Genomic DNA, 18,677 nt, shown 5'->3' with positions numbered 1-18,677 from the left:
TTATTCATATTATCTTGTGAGAAGGTATGGTTTGTGATGTGTTATTCATATTATCTTGTGAGAAGGTATGGTTTGTGATGTGTTTCATTCATGTGATTATGGTTTGTGTGTGTTATCATTGTGAGAAGGTATGGTTTGTGATGTGTTATTTATATTATCTTGTGAGAAGGTATGGTTTGTGATGTGTTATTCATATTATCTTGTGAGAAGGTATGGTTTGTGATGTGTTATTCATATTATCTTGTGAGAAGGTATGGTTTGTGATGTGTTATTCATATTATCTTGTGAGAAGGTATGGTTTGTGATGTGTTATTCATATTATCTTGTGAGAAGGTATGATTTGTGATGTGTTATTCATATTATCTTGTGAGAAGGTATGGTTTGTGATGTGTTTGTGAGCTTAACAGCCTACCAACATTACATTTTGTTTTAGTGAAAACAACATAGTTTTTAGACACAAACCAAACTAATGACATAATGCCCACATGGGCAGATAACTCTGTAAAAGACGTATGGAATATATATGTTCTGTTAGATAAAGGATGGCATCATTTTCACAGTAAATAAAACATATTTACCATCTGTATGCTTGTGGATAATTTTCCTGAAATGCAACTTGCGACACTGTTCTTTGGTCTCTCCAAGTTTTTTACATTCCTCTCGTGTACCGTACTGACAGAACTCCTTCAGCTGGGCACCTACAAACATGGAAATAGATCAGGAAACTCCATTTCTTTTGTGAGTATACTATTATATCAGGAAACTCCATTTCTTTTGTGAGTATACTATTATATCAGGAAACTACATTTCTTTTGTGTGTATACTATCATATCAGGAAACTACATTTCTTTTGTATGTATACTATTATATCAGGAAACTACATTTCTTTTGTGTGTATACTATTATATCAGGAAACTACATTTCTTTTGTGAGTATACTATTATATCAGGAAACTACATTTCTTTTGTGTGTATACTATTATATCAGGAAACTACATTTCTTTTGTGAGTATACTATTATATCAGGAAACTACATTTCTTTTGTGTGTATACTATTATATCAGGAAACTCCATTTCTTTTGTGTGAATACTATTATATCAGGAATCTACATTTCTTTTGTGTGTATACTATTATATCATGAAACTACATTTCTTTTGTGAGTATGCTATTATATCAGGAATCTCCATTTCTTTTGTGTGTATACTATTATATCAGGAATCTCCATTTCTTTTGTGTGTATGCTATTATATCAGGAATCTCCATTTCTTTTGTGTGTATACTATTATATCAGGAAACTATATTTCTTTTGTGTGAATACTATTATATCAGGAAACTACATTTCTTTTGTGTGTATACTATTATATCAGGAATCTCCATTTCTTTTGTGAGTATACTATTATATCAGGAAACTACATTTCGTTTGTGTGTATACTATTATATCAGGAAACTACATTTCTTTTGTGAGTATACTATTATATCAGGAAACTACATTTCGTTTGTATGTATACTATTATATCAGGAAACTACATTTCTTTTGTGAGTATGCTATTATATCAGGAATCTCCATTTCTTTTGTGAGTATACTATTATATCAGGAAACTACATTTCTTTTGTGTGTATACTATTATATCAGGAAACTCCATTTCTTTTGTGTGAATACTATTATATCAGGAAACTACATTTCTTTTGTGTGTATACTATCATATCAGGAAACTACATTTCTTTTGTGTGTATACTATTATATCAGGAATCTCCATTTCTTTGTGTGTATACTATTATATCAGGAATCTCCATTTCTTTTGTGTGTATACTATTATATCAGGAATCTCCATTTCTTTTGTGTGTATACTATTATATCAGGAATCTCCATATCTTTTGTGTGAATACTATTATATCAGGAATCTCCATTTCTTTTGTGTGTATACTATTATATCAGGAATCTCCATTTCTTTTGTGTGTATACTATTATATCATGACACTACATTTCTTTTGTGTGTATACTTTTATATCAGGAAACTACATTTCTTTTGTGTGTATACTATTATATCAGGAAACTACATTTCTTTTGTGTGTATACTATTATATCAGGAAACTACATTTTTTTTGTGAGTATACTATTATATCAGGAAACTCAATTCTTTTGTGTGTATACTATTATATCAGGAATCTCCATTTCTTTTGTGAGTATACTATTATATCAGGAAACTCCATTTCTTTTGTGTGTATACTATTATATCAGGAAACTACATTTTTTGGTGAGTATACTATTATATCAGGAAACTCAATTCTTTTGTGTGTATACTATTATATCAGGAAACTACATTTCTTTTGTGTGTATACTATTATATCAGGAAACTACATTTCTTTTGTGAGTATACTATTATATCAGGAAACTACATTTCTTTTGTGAGTATACTATTATATCAGGAAACTACATTTCTTTTGTGTGTATACTATTATATCAGGAAACAACATTTCTTTAGTGTGTATACTATTATATCAGGAAACTACATTTCTTTTGTGAGTATAATATTACATGTAAGTGCATGCAACTGGAGCCTTCAATGGCAGAAAAATCTTGTATATTGCTTTTGATATATACAACGTACATATATTTGGAAATACAACCAGTATTAAAAGGTTGTTAAAAAGTTTTATGAATATCAATAAAACTTTTCTAAGATACAGATTAGTTTAAACTTTTCTATAAAAATAAATCAAACTACTTTTTATTATCCATTTACAGCAGGATAACTTACCACCTTGAGATTTGAACCGTTTTACTAAACTTTGTTCCTGAAAATAGAACAAAATATTTAACAAGAGATCCCAGAGGGAGCTTGGTGCCTACCAAAGATTGATATATGTCTGACAATTGATATATGTCTGACAAAAGTCTAAGATGGTGGCCTGTCGGCCATCTTGTTGACCGATTGGTTTCAAATCCCAATATGCACAACTAGGGCCCAAGGAGAACCTTATTATGGAATTTGAGACAAAACCTTAGAGTACTTTCTGAGAAATAGTGATAACTAACTTAACTACCAAAATCCAAGATGTCTGCCTGGCGGCCATCTTTTTGACTGATTGGTCCCAAAATGCAATAAGCACAATTAGGGCTCTAGGGGAACCTACATGTGAAATTTGAGAATGATCCCTTCACCACTTTCTGAGAAATAGCGATAACAAACTTTAACTTTCAAAATCCAAGATGTCTGCCTGGCAGCCATCTTTTTGACCGATTGGTCCCAAAATGCAATAAGCACGATTAGGGCTCTAGGGGAACCTACATATGAAATTTGAGAATGATCCCTTCAGTTCTTTCTGAGAAATAGAGATAACAAGAATTGTTAACTGATTGACAGACGGATCACAAACTACAGACGAAAGGCGATTTGAATAGCTTAAAATCTGATGATGGTGTGGGTTAAAAATCAAAATTTAAGGCAAAATTTAAGGATGAAAAAATCATCTTAAATAAACATGCACCGATGAGTTTTTATTAATCGTATTAAACAGAACTGCATTTGCAAAATAATAATTTTGCTTTCTTGTTCTCTTGTAGGTGGCATGCCCTTTAGTAGAGGCACCACATATTAATACATCAGGAGTGTTGGTTCTCCCACTTTATTTTACAGTACAGTACAGGATCTCTACTGAATACTGTGTGGTATCTACCCAGCAGTAGAGGCACCACATACCAATACATCAGGAGTGTTGGTTCTCCCACTTTATTTTACAGTACAGTAAAGGATCTCTACTGAATACCGTGTGGTATCTACCCAGCAGTAGAGGCACCACATATTAATACATCAGGAGTGTTGGTTCTCCCACTTTATTTTACAGTACAGTAAAGGATCTCTACTGAATACTGTGTGGTATCTACCCAGCAGTAGAGGCACCACATACCAATACATCAGGAGTGTTGGTTCTCCCACTTTATTTTACAGTACAGTAAAGGATCTCTACTGAATACTGTGTGGTATCTACCCAGCAGTAGAGGCACCACATACCAATACATCAGGAGTGTTGGTTCTCCCACTTTATTTTACAGTACAGTAAAGGATCTCTACTGAATACTGTGTGGTATCTACCCAGCAGTAGAGGCACCACATACCAATACATCAGGAGTGTTGGTTCTCCCACTTTATTTTACAGTACAGTAAAGGATCTCTACTGAATACCGTGTGGTATCTACCCAGCAGTAGAGGCACCACATACCAATACATCAGGTGTGTTGGTTCTCCCACTTTATTTTACAGTACAGTAAAGGATCTCTACTGAATACTGTGTGGTATCTACCCAGCAGTAGAGGCACCACATACCAATACATCAGGAGTGTTGGTTCTCCCACTTTATTTTACAGTACAGTAAAGGATCTCTACTGAATACCGTGTGGTATCTACCCAGCAGTAGAGGCACCACATACCAATACATCAGGAGTGTTGGTTCTCCCACTTTATTTTACAGTACAGTACAGGATCTCTACTGAATACTGTGTGGTATCTACCCAGCAGTAGAGGCACCACATACCAATACATCAGGAGTGTTGGTTCTCCCACTTTATTTTACAGTACAGTAAAGGATCTCTACTGAATACTGTGTGGTATCTACCCAGCAGTAGAGGCACCACATACCAATACATCAGGAGTGTTGGTTCTCCCACTTTATTTTACAGTACAGTACAGGATCTCTACTGAATACTGTGTGGTATCTACCCAGCAGTAGAGGCACCACATACCAATACATCAGGAGTGTTGGTTCTCCCACTTTATTTTACAGTACAGTAAAGGATCTCTACTGAATACTGTGTGGTATCTACCCAGCAGTAGAGGCACCACATACCAATACATCAGGAGTGTTGGTTCTCCCACTTTATTTTACAGTACAGTAAAGGATCTCTACTGAATACCGTGTGGTATCTACCCAGCAGTAGAGGCACCACATATTAATACATCAGGAGTGTTGGTTCTCCCACTTTATTTTACAGTACAGTAAAGGATCTCTACTGAATACCGTGTGGTATCTACCCAGCAGTAGAGGCACCACATACCAATACATCAGGAGTGTTGGTTCTCCCACTTTATTTTACAGTACAGTACAGGATCTCTACTGAATACCGTGTGGTATCTACCCAGCAGTAGAGGCACCACATATTAATACATCAGGAGTGTTGGTTCTCCCACTTTATTTTACAGTACAGTACAGGATCTCTACTGAATACCGTGTGGTATCTACCCAGCAGTAGAGGCACACATAATACATCAGAGGTGTTCTCCACTTATTAATACATCAGGACTGAATACGTGTGTTCTACCCAGCAGTAGAGGCACCACATAATACATCAGAGTGTGTTCTCCCACTTTATTTCAGTACAGTAAAGGATCTCTACTGAATACCGTGTGGTATCTACCCAGCAGTAGAGGCACCACATACCAATACATCAGGAGTGTTGGTTCTCCCACTTTATTTTACAGTACAGTAAAGGATCTCTACTGAATACTGTGTGGTATCTACCCAGCAGTAGAGGCACCACATACCAATACATCAGGAGTGTTGGTTCTCCCACTTTATTTTACAGTACAGTAAAGGATCTCTACTGAATACCATGTGGTATCTACCCAGCAGTAGAGGCACCACATATTAATACATCAGGAGTGTTGGTTCTCCCACTTTATTTTACAGTACAGTACAGGATCTCTACTGAATACCGTGTGGTATCTACCCAGCAGTAGAGGCACCACATATTAATACATCAGGAGTGTTGGTTCTCCCACTTTATTTTACAGTACAGTAAAGGATCTCTACTGAATACCGTGTGGTATCTACCCAGCAGTAGAGGCACCACATACCAATACATCAGGAGTGTTGGTTCTCCCACTTTATTTTACAGTACAGTACAGGATCTCTACTGAATACCGTGTGGTATCTACCCAGCAGTAGAGGCACCACATACCAATACATCAGGAGTGTTGGTTCTCCCACTTTATTTTACAGTACAGTAAAGGATCTCTACTGAATACTGTGTGGTATCTACCCAGCAGTAGAGGCACCACATATTAATACATCAGGAGTGTTGGTTCTCCCACTTTACAGTACAGTAAAGGATCTCTACTGAATACCGTGTGGTATCTACCCAGCAGTAGAGGCACCACATACCAATACATCAGGAGTGTTGGTTCTCCCACTTTATTTTACAGTACAGTAAAGGATCTCTACTGAATACTGTGTGGTATCTACCCAGCAGTAGAGGCACCACATACCAATACATCAGGAGTGTTGGTTCTCCCACTTTATTTTACAGTACAGTAAAGGATCTCTACTGAATACCGTGTGGTATCTACCCAGCAGTAGAGGCACCACATACCAATACATCAGGAGTGTTGGTTCTCCCACTTTATTTTACAGTACAGTAAGGATCTCTACTGAATCTACCGTGGTATCTACCCAGCAGTAGAGGCACCACATAAATACATCAGGAGTGTTGGTTCTCCCACTTTATTTTACAGTACAGTAAAGGATCTCTACTGAATACGTGTGGTATCTACCCAGCAGTAGAGGCACCACATAAATACATCAGGAGTGTTGGTTCTCCCACTTTATTTTACAGTACAGTAAGGATCTCTACTGAATACCGTGTGGTATCTACCCAGCAGTAGAGGCACCACATATTAATACATCAGGAGTGTTGGTTCTCCCACTTTATTTTACAGTACAGTAAAGGATCTCTACTGAATACCGTGTGGTATCTACCCAGCAGTAGAGGCACCACATATTAATACATCAGGAGTGTTGGTTCTCCCACTTTATTTTACAGTACAGTAAAGGATCTCTACTGAATACCGTGTGGTATCTACCCAGCAGTAGAGGCACCACATACCAATACATCAGGAGTGTTGGTTCTCCCACTTTATTTTACAGTACAGTAAAGGATCTCTACTGAATACTGTGTGGTATCTACCCAGCAGTAGAGGCACCACATACCAATACATCAGGAGTGTTGGTTCTCCCACTTTATTTTACAGTACAGTAAAGGATCTCTACTGAATACCGTGTGGTATCTACCCAGCAGTAGAGGCACCACATACCAATACATCAGGAGTGTTGGTTCTCCCACTTTATTTTACAGTACAGTAAAGGATCTCTACTGAATACTGTGTGGTATCTACCCAGCAGTAGAGGCACCACATACCAATACATCAGGAGTGTTGGTTCTCCACTTTATTTTACAGTACAGTAAAGGATCTCTACTGAATACTGTGTGGTATCTACCCAGCAGTAGAGGCACCACATACCAATACATCAGGAGTGTTGGTTCTCCCACTTTATTTTACAGTACAGTAAAGGATCTCTACTGAATACCGTGTGGTATCTACCCAGCAGTAGAGGCACCACATACCAATACATCAGGAGTGTTGGTTCTCCCACTTTATTTTACAGTACAGTAAAGGATCTCTACTGAATACCGTGTGGTATCTACCCAGCAGTAGAGGCACCACATATTAATACATCAGGAGTGTTGGTTCTCCCACTTTATTTTACAGTACAGTAAAGGATCTCTACTGAATACTGTGTGGTATCTACCCAGCAGTAGAGGCACCACATATTAATACATCAGGAGTGTTGGTTCTCCCACTTTATTTTACAGTACAGTAAAGGATCTCTACTGAATACCGTGTGGTATCTACCCAGCAGTAGAGGCACCACATATTAATACATCAGGAGTGTTGGTTCTCCCACTTTATTTTACAGTACAGTAAAGGATCTCTACTGAATACCGTGTGGTATCTACCCAGCAGTAGAGGCACCACATACCAATACATCAGGAGTGTTGGTTCTCCCACTTTATTTTACAGTACAGTAAAGGATCTCTACTGAATACTGTGTGGTATCTACCCAGCAGTAGAGGCACCACATACCAATACATCAGGAGTGTTGGTTCTCCCACTTTATTTTACAGTACAGTAAAGGATCTCTACTGAATACTGTGTGGTATCTACCCAGCAGTAGAGGCACCACATATTAATACATCAGGAGTGTTGGTTCTCCCACTTTATTTTACAGTACAGTAAAGGATCTCTACTGAATACTGTGTGGTATCTACCCAGCAGTAGAGGCACCACATACCAATACATCAGGAGTGTTGGTTCTCCCACTTTATTTTACAGTACAGTAAAGGATCTCTACTGAATACCATGTGGTATCTACCCAGCAGTAGAGGCACCACATACCAATACATCAGGAGTGTTGGTTCTCCCACTTTATTTTACAGTACAGTAAAGGATCTCTACTGAATACCGTGTGGTATCTACCCAGCAGTAGAGGCACCACATACCAATACATCAGGAGTGTTGGTTCTCCCACTTTATTTTACAGTACAGTAAAGGATCTCTACTGAATACCGTGTGGTATCTACCCAGCAGTAGAGGCACCACATACCAATACATCAGGAGTGTTGGTTCTCCCACTTTATTTTACAGTACAGTAAAGGATCTCTACTGAATACTGTGTGGTATCTACCCAGCAGTAGAGGCACCACATACCAATACATCAGGAGTGTTGGTTCTCCCACTTTATTTTACAGTACAGTAAAGGATCTCTACTGAATACTGTGTGGTATCTACCCAGCAGTAGAGGCACCACATACCAATACATCAGGAGTGTTGGTTCTCCCACTTTATTTTACAGTACAGTAAAGGATCTCTACTGAATACCGTGTGGTATCTACCCAGCAGTAGAGGCACCACATATTAATACATCAGGAGTGTTGGTTCTCCCACTTTATTTTACAGTACAGTAAAGGATCTCTACTGAATACTGTGTGGTATCTACCCAGCAGTAGAGGCACCACATACCAATACATCAGGAGTGTTGGTTCTCCCACTTTATTTTACAGTACAGTACAGGATCTCTACTGAATACTGTGTGGTATCTACCCAGCAGTAGAGGCACCACATACCAATACATCAGGAGTGTTGGTTCTCCCACTTTATTTTACAGTACAGTAAAGGATCTCTACTGAATACCGTGTGGTATCTACCCAGCAGTAGAGGCACCACATATTAATACATCAGGAGTGTTGGTTCTCCCACTTTATTTTACAGTACAGTAAAGGATCTCTACTGAATACCGTGTGGTATCTACCCAGCAGTAGAGGCACCACATATTAATACATCAGGAGTGTTGGTTCTCCCACTTTATTTTACAGTACAGTAAAGGATCTCTACTGAATACCGTGTGGTATCTACCCAGCAGTAGAGGCACCACATACCAATACATCAGGAGTGTTGGTTCTCTCCCACTTTATTTTACAGTACAGTAAAGGATCTCTACTGAATACTGTGTGGTATCTACCCAGCAGTAGAGGCACCACATATTAATACATCAGGAGTGTTGGTTCTCCCACTTTATTTTACAGTACAGTAAAGGATCTCTACTGAATACCGTGTGGTATCTACCCAGCAGTAGAGGCACCACATAAATACATCAGGAGTGTTGGTTCTCCCACTTTATTTTACAGTACAGTAAAGGATCTCTACTGAATACTGTGTGGTATCTACCCAGCAGTAGAGGCACCACATACCAATACATCAGGAGTGTTGGTTCTCCCACTTTATTTTACAGTACAGTAAAGGATCTCTACTGAATACTGTGTGGTATCTACCCAGCAGTAGAGGCACCACATACCAATACATCAGGAGTGTTGGTTCTCCCACTTTATTTTACAGTACAGTAAAGGATCTCTACTGAATACCGTGTGGTATCTACCCAGCAGTAGAGGCACCACATATTAATACATCAGGAGTGTTGGTTCTCCCACTTTATTTTACAGTACAGTAAAGGATCTCTACTGAATACTGTGTGGTATCTACCCAGCAGTAGAGGCACCACATACCAATACATCAGGAGTGTTGGTTCTCCCACTTTATTTTACAGTACAGTAAAGGATCTCTACTGAATACTGTGTGGTATCTACCCAGCAGTAGAGGCACCACATATTAATACATCAGGAGTGTTGGTTCTCCCACTTTATTTTACAGTACAGTAAAGGATCTCTACTGAATACTGTGTGGTATCTACCCAGCAGTAGAGGCACCACATACCAATACATCAGGAGTGTTGGTTCTCCCACTTTATTTTACAGTACAGTACAGGATCTCTACTGAATACCGTGTGGTATCTACCCAGCAGTAGAGGCACCACATACCAATACATCAGGAGTGTTGGTTCTCCCACTTTATTTTACAGTACAGTAAAGGATCTCTACTGAATACTGTGTGGTATCTACCCAGCAGTAGAGGCACCACATATTAATACATCAGGAGTGTTGGTTCTCCCACTTTATTTTACAGTACAGTAAAGGATCTCTACTGAATACCGTGTGGTATCTACCCAGCAGTAGAGGCACCACATATTAATACATCAGGAGTGTTGGTTCTCCCACTTTATTTTACAGTACAGTAAAGGATCTCTACTGAATACCGTGTGGTATCTACCCAGCAGTAGAGGCACCACATATTAATACATCAGGAGTGTTGGTTCTCCCACTTTACAGTACAGTACAGGATCTCTACTGAATACCATGTGTGGTATCTACCCAGCAGTAGAGGCACCACATATTAATACATCAGGAGTGTTGGTTCTCCCACTTTACAGTACAGGATCTCTACTGAATACCGTGTGGTATCTACCCAGCAGTAGAGGCACCACATATTAATACATCAGGAGTGTTGGTTCTCCCACTTTATTTTACAGTACAGTACAGGATCTCTACTGAATACTGTGTGGTATCTACCCAGCAGTAGAGGCACCACATATTAATACATCAGGAGTGTTGGTTCTCCCACTTTATTTTACAGTACAGTAAAGGATCTCTACTGAATACTGTGTGGTATCTACCCAGCAGTAGAGGCACCACATACCAATACATCAGGAGTGTTGGTTCTCCCACTTTATTTTACAGTACAGTAAAGGATCTCTACTGAATACCGTGTGGTATCTACCCAGCAGTAGAGGCACCACATACCAATACATCAGGAGTGTTGGTTCTCCCACTTTATTTTACAGTACAGTAAAGGATCTCTACTGAATACTGTGTGGTATCTACCCAGCAGTAGAGGCACCACATATTAATACATCAGGAGTGTTGGTTCTCCCACTTTATTTTACAGTACAGTAAAGGATCTCTACTGAATACCGTGTGGTATCTACCCAGCAGTAGAGGCACCACATATAATACATCAGGTTTGTCTCCAGTGTTGTTGGTTCTCCCACATACCATAATACAGTACAGTAAGGATCTCTACTGAATACTGTGTGGTATCTACCCAGCAGTAGAGGCACCACATATTAATACATCAGGAGTGTTGGTTCTCCCACTTTATTTTACAGTACAGTAAAGGATCTCTACTGAATACCGTGTGGTATCTACCCAGCAGTAGAGGCACCACATACCAATACATCAGGAGTGTTGGTTCTCCCACTTTATTTTACAGTACAGTAAAGGATCTCTACTGAATACTGTGTGGTATCTACCCAGCAGTAGAGGCACCACATATTAATACATCAGGAGTGTTGGTTCTCCCACTTTATTTTACAGTACAGTAAAGGATCTCTACTGAATACCGTGTGGTATCTACCCAGCAGTAGAGGCACCACATACCAATACATCAGGAGTGTTGGTTCTCCCACTTTATTTTACAGTACAGTAAGGATCTCTACTGAATACTGTGTGGTATCTACCCAGCAGTAGAGGCACCACATATTAATACATCAGGAGTGTTGGTTCTCCCACTTTATTTTACAGTACAGTACAGGATCTCTACTGAATACCGTGTGGTATCTACCCAGCAGTAGAGGCACCACATATTAATACATCAGGAGTGTTGGTTCTCCCACTTTATTTTACAGTACAGTAAAGGATCTCTACTGAATACCGTGTGGTATCTACCCAGCAGTAGAGGCACCACATACCAATACATCAGGAGTGTTGGTTCTCCCACTTTATTTTACAGTACAGTACAGGATCTCTACTGAATACCGTGTGGTATCTACCCAGCAGTAGAGGCACCACATACCAATACATCAGGAGTGTTGGTTCTCCCACTTTATTTTACAGTACAGTAAAGGATCTCTACTGAATACTGTGTGGTATCTACCCAGCAGTAGAGGCACCACATACCAATACATCAGGAGTGTTGGTTCTCCCACTTTATTTTACAGTACAGTAAAGGATCTCTACTGAATACTGTGTGGTATCTACCCAGCAGTAGAGGCACCACATACCAATACATCAGGAGTGTTGGTTCTCCCACTTTATTTTACAGTACAGTAAAGGATCTCTACTGAATACTGTGTGGTATCTACCCAGCAGTAGAGGCACCACATATTAATACATCAGGAGTGTTGGTTCTCCAACTTTATTTTACAGTACAGTAAAGGATCTCTACTGAATACCATGTGGTATCTACCCAGCAGTAGAGGCACCACATATTAATACATCAGGAGTGTTGGTTCTCCCACTTTATTTTACAGTACAGTAAAGGATCTCTACTGAATACTGTGGTATCTACCGCCACCACATATAATACATCAGGAGTGTTGGTTCTCCCACTTTATTTTACAGTACAGTAAGGATCTCTACTGAATACGTGTGGTATCTACCCAGCAGTAGAGGCACCACATACCAATACATCAGGAGTGTTGGTTCTCCCACTTTATTTTACAGTACAGTAAAGGATCTCTACTGAATACTGTGTGGTATCTACCCAGCAGTAGAGGCACCACATACCAATACATCAGGAGTGTTGGTTCTCCCACTTTATTTTACAGTACAGTAAAGGATCTCTACTGAATACTGTGTGGTATCTACCCAGCAGTAGAGGCACCACATATTAATACATCAGGAGTGTTGGTTCTCCCACTTTATTTTACAGTACAGTAAAGGATCTCTACTGAATACTGTGTGGTATCTACCCAGCAGTAGAGGCACCACATACCAATACATCAGGAGTGTTGGTTCTCCCACTTTATTTTACAGTACAGTACAGGATCTCTACTGAATACTGTGTGGTATCTACCCAGCAGTAGAGGCACCACATACCAATACATCAGGAGTGTTGGTTCTCCCACTTTATTTTACAGTACAGTAAAGGATCTCTACTGAATACTGTGTGGTATCTACCCAGCAGTAGAGGCACCACATACCAATACATCAGGAGTGTTGGTTCTCCCACTTTATTTTACAGTACAGTAAAGGATCTCTACTGAATACTGTGTGGTATCTACCCAGCAGTAGAGGCACCACATATTAATACATCAGGAGTGTTGGTTCTCCCACTTTATTTTACAGTACAGTAAAGGATCTCTACTGAATACCGTGTGGTATCTACCCAGCAGTAGAGGCACCACATATTAATACATCAGGAGTGTTGGTTCTCCACTTTATTTTACAGTACAGTACAGGATCTCTACTGAATACTGTGTGGTATCTACCCAGCAGTAGAGGCACCACATACCAATACATCAGGAGTGTTGGTTCTCCCACTTTATTTTACAGTACAGTAAAGGATCTCTACTGAATACTGTGTGGTATCTACCCAGCAGTAGAGGCACCACATATTAATACATCAGGAGTGTTGGTTCTCCAACTTTATTTTACAGTACAGTAAAGGATCTCTACTGAATACCATGTGGTATCTACCCAGCAGTAGAGGCACCACATACCAATACATCAGGAGTGTTGGTTCTCCCACTTTACAGTACAGTACAGGATCTCTACTGAATACTGTGTGGTATCTACCCAGCAGTAGAGGCACCACATATTAATACATCAGGAGTGTTGGTTCTCCCACTTTATTTTACAGTACAGTACAGGATCTCTACTGAATACCGTGTGGTATCTACCCAGCAGTAGAGGCACCACATATTAATACATCAGGAGTGTTGGTTCTCCCACTTTATTTTACAGTACAGTACAGGATCTCTACTGAATACTGTGTGGTATCTACCCAGCAGTAGAGGCACCACATACCAATACATCAGGAGTGTTGGTTCTCCCACTTTATTTTACAGTACAGTAAAGGATCTCTACTGAATACTGTGTGGTATCTACCCAGCAGTAGAGGCACCACATACCAATACATCAGGAGTGTTGGTTCTCCCACTTTATTTTACAGTACAGTAAAGGATCTCTACTGAATACTGTGTGGTATCTACCCAGCAGTAGAGGCACCACATACCAATACATCAGGAGTGTTGGTTCTCCCACTTTATTTTACAGTACAGTAAAGGATCTCTACTGAATACCGTGTGGTATCTACCCAGCAGTAGAGGCACCACATATTAATACATCAGGAGTGTTGGTTCTCCCACTTTACAGTACAGTACAGGATCTCTACTGAATACTGTGTGGTATCTACCCAGCAGTAGAGGCACCACATATTAATACATCAGGAGTGTTGGTTCTCCCACTTTATTTTACAGTACAGTAAAGGATCTCTACTGAATACTGTGTGGTATCTACCCAGCAGTAGAGGCACCACATACCAATACATCAGGAGTGTTGGTTCTCCCACTTTATTTTACAGTACAGTACAGGATCTCTACTGAATACTGTGTGGTATCTACCCAGCAGTAGAGGCACCACATATTAATACATCAGGAGTGTTGGTTCTCCCACTTTATTTTACAGTACAGTAAAGGATCTCTACTGAATACCGTGTGGTATCTACCCAGCAGTAGAGGCACCACATACCAATACATCAGGAGTGTTGGTTCTCCCACTTTATTTTACAGTACAGTAAAGGATCTCTACTGAATACCGTGTGGTATCTACCCAGCAGTAGAGGCACCACATATTAATACATCAGGAGTGTTGGTTCTCCAACTTTATTTTACAGTACAGTAAAGGATCTCTACTGAATACCATGTGGTATCTACCCAGCAGTAGAGGCACCACATATTAATACATCAGGAGTGTTGGTTCTCCCACTTTATTTTACAGTACAGTAGTAAAGGATCTCTACTGAATACTGTGTGGTATCTACCCAGCAGTAGAGGCACCACATATAATACATCAGGAGTGTTGGTTCTCCCACTTTATTTTACAGTACAGTAAAGGATCTCTACTGAATACTGATCTACCCAGCAGTAGAGGCACCACATACCAATACATCAGGAGTGTTGGTTCTCCCACTTTACAGTACAGTAAAGGATCTCTACTGAATACTGTGTGGTATCTACCCAGCAGTAGAGGCACCACATACCAATACATCAGGAGTGTTGGTTCTCCCACTTTATTTTACAGTACAGTAAAGGATCTCTACTGAATACTGTGTGGTATCTACCCAGCAGTAGAGGCACCACATATTAATACATCAGGAGTGTTGGTTGGTTCTCCCACTTTATTTTACAGTACAGTAAAGGATCTCTACTGAATACTGTGTGGTATCTACCCAGCAGTAGAGGCACCACATATTAATACATCAGGAGTGTTGGTTCTCCAACTTTATTTTACAGTACAGTAAAGGATCTCTACTGAATACCATGTGGTATCTACCCAGCAGTAGAGGCACCACATACCAATACATCAGGAGTGTTGGTTCTCCCACTTTATTTTACAGTACAGTAAAGGATCTCTACTGAATACTGTGTGGTATCTACCCAGCAGTAGAGGCACCACATATTAATACATCAGGAGTGTTGGTTCTCCCACTTTATTTTACAGTACAGTAAAGGATCTCTACTGAATACCGTGTGGTATCTACCCAGCAGTAGAGGCACCACATACCAATACATCAGGAGTGTTGGTTCTCCCACTTTACAGTACAGTAAAGGATCTCTACTGAATACCGTGTGGTATCTACCCAGCAGTAGAGGCACCACATATTAATACATCAGGAGTGTTGGTTCTCCAACTTTATTTTACAGTACAGTAAAGGATCTCTACTGAATACCATGTGGTATCTACCCAGCAGTAGAGGCACCACATATTAATACATCAGGAGTGTTGGTTCTCCAACTTTATTTTACAGTACAGTAAAGGATCTCTACTGAATACCATGTGGTATCTACCCAGCAGTAGAGGCACCACATATTAATACATCAGGAGTGTTGGTTCTCCCACTTTATTTTACAGTACAGTAAAGGATCTCTACTGAATACCGTGTGGTATCTACCCAGCAGTAGAGGCACCACATACCAATACATCAGGAGTGTTGGTTCTCCCACTTTATTTTACAGTACAGTAAAGGATCTCTACTGAATACTGTGTGGTATCTACCCAGCAGTAGAGGCACCACATACCAATACATCAGGAGTGTTGGTTCTCCCACTTTATTTTACAGTACAGTAAAGGATCTCTACTGAATACTGTGTGGTATCTACCCAGCAGTAGAGGCACCACATATTAATACATCAGGAGTGTTGGTTCTCCCACTTTATTTTACAGTACAGTAAAGGATCTCTACTGAATACTGTGTGGTATCTACCCAGCAGTAGAGGCACCACATACCAATACATCAGGAGTGTTGGTTCTCCCACTTTATTTTACAGTACAGTAAAGGATCTCTACTGAATACCGTGTGGTATCTACCCAGCAGTAGAGGCACCACATATTAATACATCAGGAGTGTTGGTTCTCCCACTTTATTTTACAGTACAGTAAAGGATCTCTACTGAATACCATGTGGTATCTACCCAGCAGTAGAGGCACCACATATTAATACATCAGGAGTGTTGGTTCTCCAACTTTATTTTACAGTACAGTAAAGGATCTCTACTGAATACCGTGTGGTATCTACCCAGCAGTAGAGGCACCACATACCAATACATCAGGAGTGTTGGTTCTCCCACTTTACAGTACAGTACAGGATCTCTACTGAATACTGTGTGGTATCTACCCAGCAGTAGAGGCACCACATATTAATACATCAGGAGTGTTGGTTCTCCCACTTTATTTTACAGTACAGTACAGGATCTCTACTGAATACCAGTAGAGGCACCACATATAATACATCAGTGTTGTTCTACCCAGCAGTACAGACTAAAGGATCTCTACTGAATACCAGTGTATCTACCCAGCAGTAGAGGCACACATACAATACATCAGGAGTGTTGGTTCTCCAACTTTATTTTACAGTACAGTAAAGGATCTCTACTGAATACCGTGTGGTATCTACCCAGCAGTAGAGGCACCACATACCAATACATCAGGAGTGTTGGTTCTCCAACTTTATTTTACAGTACAGTAAAGGATCTCTACTGAATACCATGTGGTATCTACCCAGCAGTAGAGGCACCACATATTAATACATCAGGAGTGTTGGTTCTCCAACTTTATTTTACAGTACAGTAAAGGATCTCTACTGAATACCATGTGGTATCTACCCAGCAGTAGAGGCACCACATATTAATACATCAGGAGTGTTGGTTCTCCCACTTTATTTTACAGTACAGTACAGGATCTCTTACTGAATACCGTGTGGTATCTACCCAGCAGTAGAGGCACCACATATTAATACATCAGGAGTGTTGGTTCTCCCACTTTATTTTACAGTACAGTAAAGGATCTCTACTGAATACTGTGTGGTATCTACCCAGCAGTAGAGGCACCACATACCAATACATCAGGAGTGTTGGTTCTCCCACTTTATTTTACAGTACAGTAATTCTTCTTCTTCTCTTTTTCTCCTCTCTTCTCTTTCTTTTCTTCTTCATTTCTCTCTTTTTTCTTTTCTTTCTTCTTACCTCTCTACTTTTCGTTTCTTCTTCTCTTACTTTTCTCTTCTTTTCTTTCTTTTTTCTTTCTCTCCTTTCTCTCCTTCTCTTCTACTTTTCTCTTTCTTCTCTTCTTTTTTTCTTCTTCTTTTCTCTTTCTCTCTTCTCTTTTATTCTTCTTTTTTTCTTTCTTCTTCTTTCTCCTTCTTTCTTCCTCTCTTTCTTTCTTTCTCTTTTCTTCTACTTTCTTACCTCTTCTCCTCTTTCCTTTATCTTTCTCTTTCTCTTCTTTCTTTTTCTTCTCTTTTCTTCTCTTCTCTCTTCTTTTTCTTTCTTCTTCTTCTCTTTCTTCTCTCTTTTCTCTTTTTCTTCTTCTTTTCTCTTCTTCTTCTCTCTCTTTCTTCTTTTCCTTCTTCTTTCTTCTCTTCTTCTTTTTACTTCTTCCTTCTTTTCCTTTTTCTTTCTTCTTTTCTACTCTACTTCTTCTTTTTCTTTCTCTTTCTTCTTCTTTCTGTTTTTCTCTTCCTTTTTTCTTCTTTTCTTCTTCTTCTTTCTTCTCCTCTCTTTCTCTTTTCCTTCCTTTCTTCTCTTTCTTTTTCTTTTTCTCTCTTTCTTCTCCTCTCTTCTTCTTTTCTTTTCTTTTTCTTTTCTCTTCTTCTTTCTCTCTTTTCTTCTTCTCTCTTCTTTCTCTCTTTCTTCTCCTTTTCTTTTCTCTCTCTCTTCCTCTTTTCTTCTCTTCTCTTCTTCTTCTTCTCTTCTTTTTCTCTTTCTTCACTTCTCTCTTTTTCTCTTTCTTCTTTCTCTTCTTCTTCTCTTCTTCCTATTCTCTTTCTCTCTTTTTTCTTCTTTTTTTTTCTTCTTTTTCTTCTTTTCCTTTCTTCTTTTCTTTCTCTCTTCTTTTTTCTTCTTTTTTCTCTTCTTTTTTTCTCTTTCTTCTTCTCTTTCTTCTCTTCTTCTTT

The 18,677-nt window shown here is 39.3% G+C and overlaps 1 protein-coding gene across 1 annotated transcript in view; it reads right to left on the bottom strand.

The window, feature by feature from the left end:
• Positions 1 to 18,677, bottom strand: part of LOC138316805 (uncharacterized) — a 40,797-nt gene that overhangs the window by 9,366 nt on the left and 12,754 nt on the right. The window contains 4 exon segments of the mRNA XM_069258460.1: positions 579 to 698; positions 2,760 to 2,847; positions 17,473 to 17,489; positions 17,779 to 18,526. Of these exon segments, the coding sequence (XP_069114561.1) occupies positions 579 to 698; positions 2,760 to 2,847; positions 17,473 to 17,489; positions 17,779 to 18,526 (973 nt within the window).

Source organism: Argopecten irradians, chromosome 2 (assembly GCF_041381155.1).
Source record: "Argopecten irradians isolate NY chromosome 2, Ai_NY, whole genome shotgun sequence".
NCBI lineage: Eukaryota > Metazoa > Mollusca > Bivalvia > Pectinida > Pectinidae > Argopecten > Argopecten irradians.
The sequence above is the reverse complement of the archived record's forward strand: the minus strand, read 5'-3'. Positions and strand labels throughout refer to the sequence as shown.